Below are 12,825 nucleotides of genomic sequence, written 5' to 3' on the forward strand. Positions count from 1 at the left end.
CAATGGCATGTCTTCCTCTGGGAATGTGAAACTCAGGGGAGATTCTAGTATCTTCTAGATTCCTTTACGGTTTTCTTTGTGGGAACATGGAGGAAACACCTCGTTTTCTGTGCTCCAGACTCACAGACATCATCTCAGCTCATCCCCAGAGGCTCCCAGCAACACAGGTAAGGAAGGTCACAGGAGTTGTCATTTTGCACAAGAGGAAAACTAAGGCACAGAGAGTAAGTACCTTGCCCCAGTTCACACTGCTAGTAAGTTGCAAAGCCGGGTTTCACTTAAACCCAGGCAATCTGATGCAGAACCCACAGTCTTAACTGAAATAATGTAGGAACCGTTGACTATACTGTGATTAACAGTGTGAGTGCTGAGATTCAAGGCCAGATCCACCAGGCTCCAAAATCCTTGCTGGAGATGGTAAGGAGGGCTCGGGGCACCCAAGACATTTCTGACACCTACTCTCCAATTTCCCAGGATGCCAAAGGGTATTTCTCTACCACCTCCACTTCCAAACAGAGTCTATTTCTCTTTCCTTAGTTCCTTCCTCACCCCCACCCACCCATTACAGAACCTCTGGGGGCAGGGGAGTACAGCAGGCACCCTAATAATACTTTTAGGAGGACATGAAAATGTTTCCATTTCTTTTACAATCAGAAGGGGAAAATGAACTTTTAGATCAAAAAATTTTTATTATATAGTATTAATTTATTCCTCATTATAGCCATGCAGTCATACAATTGCAACCTTTAGTACTTTATTATGTTGGAAGGGGCTGGTAAGGGCAAAAGTGCCCACTAAAGTGTCACAAAACAGCTTTGCCCACAGCCCAGTGACAGGAATGTTCTCTCAACCTCCCTGCACCAGACCCTATTCCTCCCCTCCTAAATTTTTTCTGGACCCTCTCCCCTGCCGAAGGACCTCAAGAAACACGACACAATAGGACTAGCATTCACTTAGGAAAAAGGAAACCAGGTTTCTTGGCCCAGCTCTGGGTGAACTGGGGTGAGTTTCCGCTTTTCCCTTTCTGTAAAATGAGAGTTGGACTAGAATATATGTTACAACTCTCCCTCGGCTCTCTGATCCTGATTCTCAGATGGGCTAATTCTTAGGAAGCAACATAGTTCAGTGACTGTTGCCCCAGCAGTCAGACAAACCTGGTTCCACCGACTAGTCATGGGAACTTGGCAAGTTAGCTAATCTCTGTGCCTCAGTTTCCACAACTGTGAAACGGGGATAGTAACAGTATCTACTCCATAGGTTGTTGAGATAATGCATGTAAGGCAGTTTGCATAGCGCCCGGCCACAGTAAGGGCTCAAAATAAATGCTAAGTTTTTATTGTTATTATAGTTTGACATTCTGATTCTAAGGGGCACCCCTCAAGAAGAAAAAACTGCTATTATTTTTAAATACTCCACCAAGTGCCATGGACACTCATTTTCTCCTGGCACAGCCCATCTGGGCAATTTTCTTGGTTCCTGAGCTGTGCCTCACTCTCTGTCTGTTCCTCGTGGAGACTGGCTGAGGGGAGGCATCTGGCACCCCACCCTCTCTACTTCTCCAGGGTCCAGGGAGGGAGGGGAAAGCGAGGTCACCTGGCAAAGACTGAGGGCTTGCTCCTTTCCCCTCCACCCCTGCCACTTCTCTCCCCACTCATCTCCCACCCCCTCCCTCAAAAAGCACAGGAAATTTCTAACCCAATTTCAGTATGTGAGTGAATACCCTCTTTTTCTCACCTCTTCAATGCAAAAGTCCTCCTGCCTCCAATCTGCCAGAAAGTACGCCCTGAGCAGGACCCGGAGGGGGTGAGGGTGGGGTCTTGGAGGAACATTCCTCACTTTGCCAGACCCTCATGCCTTTGATTACTGCCCTGGCTCCTCCTCTCCCAGTTTCTGTCCCCTTCCTCTGCCCCTCAGGAAGTCCCCCTCTGGGACATAGACAGCCCTTTCCCTCAGCTCTCTGGCTCCTCCAGCTCCCTCCCTCACCTCCTCCAGTCCCAGAGACATCTCTGACAACGTTGCCACCTTTGCCCCTCTCCCTGGCCACTAGGAGACCTGCCCACTGGGTAGTTGTTGCCATGGAGACCTGCCCGCAGCCAGGCCCCACTCTCCTCTCAACCCCGCACCTCCGGTGAGCTGAGCACCCACCCTATGCAGACCCACAAGCTCACATAGTCACCCCAAATTCTGCCCCACATCATCCTGCCCCCATAAAAAGAGGACATCAGAGTGCCCTCAAGCATCGGAAAGAAAGGGGGGGCGGTGGGACAGGGATTGATTTACCATAGGTTCCGCTCAACATACACTACACTGCTTTTGCCTCGACCCTCACGTGTGGCCCTCCCATCCGAGAGGCAAAGCCCTGAAGAGGCTCGGACTACAACTCCCAGCAGACCGAGCAGCCCGAAGTCCTGGGCTGGAGGAGCAAGGCACGCTGGGAGATGGAGTCTCGGCATGTTGCACCTGCCGCAGGAAGCAGTGAAGGGAGGAGGGTGGATAGAGAAGATGGAGTGCGGATGCGGTGGGAGCCGCCTTCAGGGCCTCTTTCCCCGAACCCAAGCTTTTCTGTCCTCTGCGGAAGAGGAGGGGCTCACTCATTGCCCTTCTCCAAGGTCCAGCAGAGAAACGGCCCCCTCCCCCACCCCCGCCCTCCTCCCCTCAATGAGCTCTGCAGCTCCTGCTCCGACATCCAACCAGGAGTTGTTGCAGGCTGGGCCCGACCAACGTGATCTAGCGGGGAAAGGGGTGAGAGACGGCGGGGTTGGAGAGAGGGCACTGGGAGAAAGCGATTGTCCACAAGTGTAGGCAAAATAATGACCTGCAAGCCATATACAAATGAGCTTAGGGGCACCTCCCTCTTAGGGTAGGGGCGCCAAGGGCACCTGTTTTAACAGGTCTCTAGATCCTCTCCTCCCATCCTCCCCCACCCCTCCCTCTGCCCTGCTGGGTCACTCACTCACCACCTTCCAGCGATCCTTGACCACGTAGTTGGCCGGCAGGATGTCGGCCTGCTCCCCTCCCCCACTCATGTTGGTTTCGTCCTTAAGAGCGGCCGCTAGGCACTGCATCCGCCAGCCGGAGGGAGGGGTGTCCGCAGGGCCTGCCCTGAAGGGGCCATCTACCTGGGGGAGTGGGGAGGGACTGTGAGGGGGGCAGGTTAGGACCCGGGACCCACTTGCAGATATGGAGGAGGGGAGTTCCATTCTCCTGGCAGGCATCCTTCCCTGGCCCACTGGGTGGATGCTTTAGGGGTCAATGGGGGAAGCATTGTGTAAAAACCAAGGGGAGGTCAGAGGAGAAGACAGAAATGCCATTCACAGGAAGGGAGATACAAACTACAAACTGGAGATGTGAAAACCAGCAACGGGCACACACATGTGGTAGAAAAAGGAGAGGAAAATGATGTGTGAACAGGCTGTGGGGAAAGGGTTTCCCAAAGAGACATATGCTAACTAATGTGGGGAAGACTTGCTGACCGAGGGGCGCACCAGACTGGAATCAGTGCTTAGGCAGGAGAGACCTGAGCCAAGAAGGACCAGTCTGGGGATTCGATCTGTGGCCCCCACACCCGCACATTTCCCGTGCCACACCGTGCCCAAGGAACTGTGTATCTGAGGCTTATTGAAAGGGGAGACCTGCTGAACCAAAGGGTGACCCAGGGAAGACACACACCAGAGTGACAGAGACCTCCAATCAACCATGGGAGATGTGATTATCCGAAAATGAGGAGCTACCCAACAGCCCCTTGAGGATGGTGCTGAGTGAGGAGGCTGCAACCGTACTCAGAGCTGAGCCCAAACCACTGACACGGCCACGGCGGTGAGAAGCAAGGATGTGAGTGATGGGGTGAACATAAGGCGATGGATTCAAGACATGGATTTTAGAGGTATGGCAGCCCTGTGGCCACTCAGAGGGAGAGAGGCAGGCTGAACTGGAGGGAGGTGAGGACAGCAGGGAAGTGGAAGCGGCCTAAGAGAAGGCAGATGTGCCAGGGAGCAGTGGGTCTGGATGGCCGGTGGGTGAGAGAGCCTCTGCCCACACTTTTCTGTGTCTGCTAAGGAAGAAACATAGCTCTTGTCGCATTCGGATAGGTAGAAGTTGGATATCAGGGGGAGTGTCCCAAGTGTGAGGGCTGGGAAAGCCAGCCAGTGTTACCCAGGGAAATGTCAGTGTGCGCATGTGTGTGTCTGTGTGTACCCTCTGTATGAGTGTGTATATGTCTTTGTGTGTCTTTTTGTGTGTCTATGTGTCTGTGTCTTTGTGTCTGTACATCTGTGTCCACATGTGCTTATGTGTGGTTTTGTGTCTGTTGGTGTGTGATGTGCCCGTATGTGGGCAGGGGCCAGAAGAGATGGCTCTTTGAGATCTCTGCCACCCCGGTACAGGAATGGATCTTTTCCTCTCTCCTTACCCCCTACACTTTTTATAAGTACACAGCTCTGGCCTCCCAGTGACCCTGGACAGTCACAGATGGAAGGAAGCTCCTCAGGCTGGGTATGGTGGGGGAGGTGGAGAGGAGGAAAGTGCCTAAGATACCAATGGATGGGGTGGGAACTCCATGAGCCTGTCTTTACTTGGGATGGACTCATTCCCCAGGGCTCCTGTGTCTGACCATCCTGGTACAGGGGCAGCGTGGGATAGCGAAGGCATGGAAACAACCTTCCACAAGTCATGGTGTGCCGTGAGGGATCTTCAGGGAGAGGGACACTGTCACTCTTTTTCTGCCAAATGACTCAGCTGACTGTTTCCTCCAATCCACACAACTTCAGAGTATCAGGACTGTGAGGATATTAAATAGGCCTCTGCCTTCCTTCTGCCAAGTGGCAAATGGGGCATCAGGAATTCAGAGGGCAGTGAGAGCAATGGCAGGATGAAGGGAGAGGGAGTGATGGGGGATTCTGGAATAAAGGTGGAGAGACAGGATGAGGACAAGATTGAAGAAGCAATTGAACCAGTAGGGAGGGAGCCTTAAGGAGTTAAACAGGGTGACCTCTGGTGGGCCTTCCAGTCCTGTGATGGTGGATTCTATAGATTGATGAGGAAGATGTGAGTCCTGCTCCCATTCTATAGATGGGCAAGCATAGAGGAACAGGTGAGGTGGGAAAAGGGGGAGTGGAGGCAAGAGGATAAATGAGGGTTCCCTGCCTCTCCCTGCCCACCATCCTTCCCACTCTCTGCCTCAGAGGACTGCACTCAGCCCAGGCTAGGGTTGGATGACACAGACACACGGAACCTGGCTGCCCCATGACCGCCCCCTCAGGACCCTTTAGTGTGTGGAGGGATGGGTGTGTGGAGAGAGAGGGCTTGTGGAGGAGGTTTTATATCTGTCAGCAAGTGTGTATGTATGAGAGTGTGGGACTGATGATGTGTGTGCGTGCGTGCAGGTGTGTGTGTTGGGGGTGTATATCTAGGTGGTTGCGAGCTCATCATGGCATGTGCATATAAGTGTTGGTGTGCACCTGTGCAAGGTGTAAGCCAGGTGTGTGTGGGAATCTGGGAGCCCAGGTAAGGAGAGGTGAGGAAGATCAGTGAGGGGTAATGGGAACAGGTGAAGAGAGGTGTGGAAGGGGGCACAGGGAATGCAAGGGACAAGGGTGACAGGATCAGAGGAAGGGGTTGCATAAGACAGAGACAGGTGAGGGATAATCATGACAGATGGAGAGGGGACAGGACCATGAGAAGGGCTTCTGGGCACAGTTGAAGGGATGAGGAAGTAGGCAAGGAGGCTGGTGGGAGGACAAGGGAGAGAGGTTATGGAGACAGCAGGGAACGACTGTCAGGGATGTCAGGAGAGTGAAGCCATAGGGATGGGGACAGAGATGAGAAACGAGGAGCAAAACCCCTGGAGGACAGGCTGGAGAGGGTGGGTGTGCTGGGGGGCAGGGCGCCGATCCAGGCCTCGGGATGCGGCCCAGGCTGTGTAGGCCAGCGTCCCACCTCGGGCGGAGCTGGAGACGGCACAGGGAGGGGGAACTGGAGAAGGCTGCGCTGGGAGGTGAGCCAGGGCAGAGGCCCGATGGGTTCACAGAAGGAGACCCCTCCCCGACCGCCGCCCGGCCGGCCGGCCCCGCCCCGCCTCGCCTCGGCTCGCCTCGCCTCACCTGCTCTGAGCCCGCTGCGGCTGCGGCTGCGGCTGCGGCTGCGGCGGCGGAGGCAGCGGCTCCGGGCGGCGCATCCCCCGGGGCCGGGGCGGAGAGGGGGCGGGGGCGTGGGCGGCTCAGTGCGGTGCTGGGCGGCCCGCTCCCTCCGGCGGCGGTGGCGGCGGCCTCCCGACCGGGACCATCCCGGCCCGGCCCGGCCCGGATCCTTCTCGGGCGACGGCGACGGCGGCGGCAGCGGCAGAGCGGGGAGCTGCCCACAATGCACTGCGCCGCCAGCATCAGCACCAGCCCTGACATCACCTCCTCACCGCCCCGGCTCTTACATCACCGCCCTTGCTCTGACATCACAGTCTACTCTGCTCCTTTCTCCACTCCTGCGGCCCTAGGACTCTCTCTCGTATGGACCTGTTTCTGCTCATAGATTCTCTTCACTGGTCTCTGCCATTCGCTTGACCCCCATCCCCCTGCAGGGCCCTGTCACTCTTTACCTGTCCCCACAAACCTCACCTGTCTCCATCCTGCTTTATCTTCACCACTCCCAGCATGTCTCTATCACTCCTCACCTGTTCCCATCAGCCTCAACTGATTTTCCCACATAATCTTCCATACGTTCATATTACTTTCCTCTAAACTCATTTCCCCTCACCTGTACCCATCCTCTCATAAGCCCCCCCCCCATTTCTTCTAACACCATCCCTCACCTGTAACTCTCACCTCGCCGTATATATATATATACTCCTTACCTCCTGTCTCAACCTGGCCCTTTCTTTCTTTGGTCCTTTCTCCCATCTGTTGACAAACTCTTGTTTCTCTTAGCAAATTAGATGCACACTCTTTACTGTGACATGAAACATTCTTCCCAATATGGGCCCAGAGAGGCTATTATTACCCTTCTGACAGATTGGATTACTCAACATTCCCTGAGCATACTTTTGCAGTTTGTCTCTCTCAGGTCCCTTCCTTCCATCCTTCTTGTCTTCAACAAATGCACACTGAGTAACTTCAACAACAACCACAACGACAACAACAATAATAATAGCAGTAACGATTTACTCCTGCCAGACACTGTTCTGACCTTTCATATATTAACTCATTTAACCCTCATAACAACCCTTTGAGGTAGCGTACTAGTGTTATACCCATTGTATAGATGAGGAAACTAAGATGCAGAGAGGTTGAATAATTTGCCTTAAGTTATGTACACAGCTAACAAGTGGCAGAGCTGGGATTCAAACCCTGGCCCCAGGGTGCATGCTTCTAACCTCTATGCTGGCAAGAAGGATCATTGAATCTGCAAAAGTAGCCAGAAGAGACTTCTTGGAGGAGGTGCACTCGACTGTAATTTGAAGGATTAGTAGGAGTTTTTCAACAGATGAGTGGGGCCAGAGGGTGGGACAGACTTCCAGGCTGAGAAGACAGTGTGTGGTGAGCTGGGGGTGACTTTGTGCAAGATCATGAAAGATGGGCCTTGTGTGCTGTGCTAAGGAGATTAGCTTCTCTCCATTGAGTTTTTGGAAGCATAGTGGACAATGTGGTGAGCCATCCAGATCCTCCTTCAGAATCCAGGGACTCATTTCCCTGGCTGCCTGGGGTGCTGAAGACTGGCTCTCTCAGCTCACTCTCTGTCTGGAATTGCCCTTGACCAAGGGAGCTGCCATGCCCAAGATCATGTGCCCTTCCTGGGGCATCCCATAGCCAATCGATGATAGACCCGTGAGTACAAAGGCCTGGCACCATCACCCCAACTCAAGGCCGCTCTGAAGGAACATCCCATTTACGAACCCCCGATAGGGTGAGCCAAGGTTTCTGTTGAGGCTGCGTCAAAACTCAGCATCTACTCTGCCCAGTGCTGCTTCCTTCAGTCCTCCCCAGATGTTGATCCTCAGAGCACATCCCAATAAGCCTACTGCATGAGCATCTCTGTCGCAGAGTCAATGTACAGAGGACTCAGACTTTTAGACAGGAAATCACTGAAGAACTTTGAGCAGAGATAAGACACAGTCTGATCTGAGTATTAGGTTAGAATTCTAGGTTGACTTTTTTCTTTTTCAGTATTTTAGAAATGTTGCTGTACCGTCTTCTAGCTTGCATTGCTTCTGATGAAAAATCTGCAGTTATCCTTATCTTTGCTTCCTCTGTATGTAATATTTTCTACTCCTCTGGCTACTTTTACGATTTTCTCTTTATCACTGTTTTTAAGCTACTTGATTATGATGTGCCTTGGTGTAGTTGTATGCATGTTTCTTTTTTTTTTAAGTTTTAAAAAAATATTTATTTATTTATTTGGCTGCGTCTGGTCTTAGTTGCAGCACATGGGATCTTTCGTTGCAGCGCGCGGGCTTTGTTGCCGTGCACGAGCTTCTCTCTAGTGTGGCATGCGGGCTTAGTTGCCTCTAGCTGTGGCATGGCATGTGGGATCTTAGTTCCCCGACCAGGGATCGAACCCGAGTCCCCTGCATTGGAAGGTGGATTCTTAACCACTGGACCACCAGGGGAGTCTCTGTATGTATGTTTCTTGTGCTTGGGGTTTGTTGAGCATCTTGTATCTGTGGATTTATAGTTTTCATCAAGTTCAGAATACTTTTGGCCACGATTTACTCAAATATTTTTTCTGCTCTTCTCTTTCCTTCAGGGACTCCAAATACTCTGTCTACTAGGCTGCTTGAAGTTGCCCTGCAGCTCACTGAGCTTTGTTCATTTTTTTCCCAGTCTTTTCTCTCACCGTGTTTCATTTTGGATAGTTTCTACTGCTATTTATTCAACTTTATTCATCTTTGCTTTTGCAGCATGTAATCTGGTATGAATCCCATTCAATGTATTTTTTATTATTGTAGTTTACATTTCTAGAAGTTTGACCTGGGTCTTTTAAAAATCTTCCATATTTAATTTTCCTTCTAACTTCTTAAACACATGGAATAGTAATAACTCTTTTAACAAACTGTCTACTAATTTTATTATCGGAATCATTTCTGAAACCATTTCAGTTGGTTTATCTTTCCACTGTAGGTCATACATTTCTGCTTCTTTCCATACTGTAATTTTTTAAATTGGATGCCAAATATTGTTAATTTTACCTTGTGGTGTCCTGGATATTTTTGTGCTTCAGTAAATACTCTTGAGCTTTGATCTGGGATGCAATTAATTTACTTAGAAACAGTTTGATCCTTTCAAGGCTTACTTTTTAAGTCTTCATTAGGAGGGAACTGAGAAGCATCTAGTCTGGGCCTAATTTTCCCCACCACTGAGGCAAACCCTTTGGTATCATTTACCCAATGCCCCAAGAATTATGAGGTTTTACTCCTTCAGCTGGAGGGAAAGGCATGATTTGCATCTTGTGTGGGCTCCAAAGATTGTTCTCTCTGTTCATTCAGATGGTTCTTTTCCCACCTCAGATACTTTCCTCACACATGTGTGCTGATCAGTCCTCAGCTGACTGTCCCAGGGAACCCTCTGAAGATTCCAGAGCTCTCTGACCTATCCTGTGCTCTATCCTGCAAACTAGCTGCCTTGGCCTCCCCTTCTGTCTCCTCAGCTCAAGGAGACAGCCAGACTCAGCCTGGCTCCCTCCTGCCTGCAGCCTAGAAACCCTGCAGACAATACTCTCACCTGGCTTGTTTCATCTTTCAGGAGTCACTGTCTTAGGCCGCCTGATGGCCAATGTTCAAACGTCATTGTTTCATGTATCCTCCCAGTTTTTTGGTTGTTAAACATGGGAAGGTATACAGCAAAGGAAACCATCAACAGGATGAAAAGGCAGCCTACGAAGTGGGAGAAAATATTACAAATCATATATCTGATGAGCAGCTAATATCTAAAAAATGTAAAGAATTCATACAACTCAAAAAAATCTGATTTAAAAATGGGTAGAGGATCTGAATAGACATTTTTCCAAAGAAGACGTACAAATGACCAACAGATACGTGAGAAGTTGCCTAACATCATTAATCATCAGGAAAATGTAAATCAAAACCACAATGAGGACTCCCCTGGTGGTGCAGTGGTTAAGAATCCACCTGCCAATGCATGGGACACGGGTTCGAGCCCTGGTCCGGGAAGATCCCACATGCCACGGAGCAACTAAGCCCGTGCGCCACACATACTGAGCCTGCGCTCTAGAGCCCACGAGCTACAACCACTGAGCCTGTGTGCCACAACTACTGAAGCCTGCGCGCCTAGAGCCCATGCTCCGAAACAAGAGAAGCCACCGCAATGAGAAGCCTGCACACTGCAAGGAAGAGTAGCTCCTGCTCTCCACAACCAGAGAAAAAAGCCCGCGCGCAACAACGAAGACCCAACGCAGCAAAAAAAAAAAAAAAAAAATTTACAAATGAACTAATATGATCTTCAATTTGCTTTTTCTTACATAACTTCTTTTTAATTCATCTGTATTTGTTACAACTTTTAAAGGAGGGTGTGACTTGAGCACTACATTTCTATTCACAAAACTTGCTCTCAGTTACTTTTCAAACGGCTTTACAACATGCCTAGGTAGGATTATAATCTTGCTACTCTAAACAATACTTTTCTTTGGAAAACCAGCCCTATGTATGGATAGTGACTCCCATCAAGTTGGTTCAGTTTAACATACTAATTTCTAGAGGCCTGGCACATGCAGTTGATAACTACAGGGGATGGAAGTTTTAAAAAGTAGATCCCAGAAGATGAAAAGTTGCTTTAACGAATATTTTTCTTTTAAACATCAAGGTATATGCTTCAGAACACTTCAGTGACAAAAGATTTGGTCTACTAAAGAATCCGCTTGATAGCTAGACACTTCAGACCACGAAGTTAACATAGGTTACATACACCTTACAACAAACGCTACTTCCGTCTGTTAAAATAAAATTCCATCTGTTAAAATGCCAATATGAAACTAGGAAAGAAGAACTAGCTGTGCTTTAATGCCTAAAGTATCACAGTATCACACTTAGTAGAAAGAAATCTTATCTTCCCCTTAAGTAGTTGTCAAGACATACAGATTTTTAAATGTAACAACAAAAGAAATACTTGAAAAAATATTATCAGAGGGAATGGAGACAGTGTTGAACACGTAGCCAATTTGCATCACAATAGGACAGCGGGAAGTTGAATATGCATATAGGTGAAACAAGATCATAAATTGGTCATAAATTGATAATTGTTGAATCTCATTATATTGATACTATTTTCAGTACTTTATTTTTGCCTTTTTAAAAACAGCTTTAGGGCTTTCCTGGTGGCGCAGTAGTTGGGAATCCGCCTGCCAATGCAGGGGACACAGGTTCGAGCCCTGGTCTGGGAAGATCCCACATGCCGCAGAGCAACTAAGCCCGTGCGCCGCAACTAAGCCCGTGTGCCACAACTACTGAGCCTGCGCTTTAGAGCCCGTGAGCCACAACTACTGAGCCCATGTGCCACAACTACTGAAGCCCGCACGCCTAGAGCCCGTGCTCCGCAACACGAGAGGCCACCACAATGAGAAGCCTGCGCATTGCAACGAAGAGTAGCCCCCGCTCGCCACAACCAGAGAAAAGCCCATGTGCAGCAATGAAGACCCAACGCAGCCAAAAATAAAATAAATAAAATAAGTTTATAAAAATAAATAAATAAATAAAAACAGCTTTATGAGGAATAACTTACATGTCAATAAAGTTTGCCGTTTGTAAGTGTACAATTTAATATTTTGTAAATTTATAGACTTGTGCAATCTTCACTACAGTCCAGTTTTCGAACATCTCCATCACCCCAGAAGATTTCCTTGGGCCCTACCCTGCAGTCATTTCCCACTCCCACCCCAGCCCTCCACTGCTCTGCTTTCTGTATCTCTAAATATGCCCTTTCTGGACATTTCACTTAAATACAATCATGCAATAGATAGTCTTCTGCTGCTCCCTTTACTGGTATATAAGTTGGATACACTGACCTGCCCACCACCCTTGGCCCCCCAACCCATCACTTAGTGCCCTGTCCCTCCAACTCAGGCCTCTCTGCACTGAGCCGAGGATCTGAGCTGCCAGCCATGGCTGGCTCTGCATCCTCACCCAACTCAACTGTGGACACAGAACCAATCGCAGGGCTTTATATCCCATTTAGAGAAACAGACAAAATATCTCTCTCCTCTTTCTCCTTCAGCCTGAGGTGGGGATGCCAGGCACATCAGAAGTGCGGGAGCTAAGGAGACAGAGGCCGGCTTATTTTCTTGAAGACACCGAGGCAGAAACAAGATGCTCTGTGTCTATATGTGAACATGTGTTCCTCACCTGTGGCGAGAACCAGAGGACGGCATGACTGAGGGTAGGGAGAGTGAAGGAGGTTGCCCCTCAAGGCCTCTGGCACCTGAGGCCAGCCTCCTAAGTATGCAGCTGTGGCTGTGTGTGCAAAGGTGCTGAGAGCACTAGTGCACAGCTGTGCACACACGTTTGCCCCATGGTTCGTGTATCTTTGGAGCTGGGTCCATCAGAGGACAGAGGTAGCCTAAGATGTCTTTGCCTTCTCTTTGTGTCTTTGCATTTTAAAAAAATGGTTATTGTGTCTGCTCTGTCACCCCATGCTTTGGTGTTTTATAGTTAATCAGGAAGAATTCAGAAGAAACCTCCGATGATGCGCTCCTCTGGGGAATGGGATTGGGGTCTCAGGACTCCCTTTCCACTGTGTACTCTCTCATTCCATTTGAAGTTTTTGTCCTATATTTGTGTAATTTTCAAAATAAAATGAGGGAGAAATCATTGTTATTACCAGTGAGCCATGG

The 12,825-nt window shown here is 49.5% G+C and overlaps 1 protein-coding gene across 1 annotated transcript in view; it reads right to left on the minus strand.

Annotated features, from left to right (window-relative positions):
- The window catches only part of TTBK1 (tau tubulin kinase 1), a 40,664-nt gene extending 34,535 nt beyond the window's left edge, over nt 1-6,129 (minus strand). Inside the window, 2 exon segments of the mRNA XM_036869251.1 lie at nt 2,958-3,119; nt 6,099-6,129. Of these exon segments, the coding sequence (XP_036725146.1) occupies nt 2,958-3,065 (108 nt within the window). The 5' untranslated portion in view covers nt 3,066-3,119; nt 6,099-6,129.
- Between the last annotated feature and the right edge of the window lie 6,696 nt (nt 6,130-12,825).

This window comes from Balaenoptera musculus, chromosome 11, assembly GCF_009873245.2.
Source record: "Balaenoptera musculus isolate JJ_BM4_2016_0621 chromosome 11, mBalMus1.pri.v3, whole genome shotgun sequence".
In the NCBI taxonomy this organism is placed as follows: domain Eukaryota; kingdom Metazoa; phylum Chordata; class Mammalia; order Artiodactyla; family Balaenopteridae; genus Balaenoptera; species Balaenoptera musculus.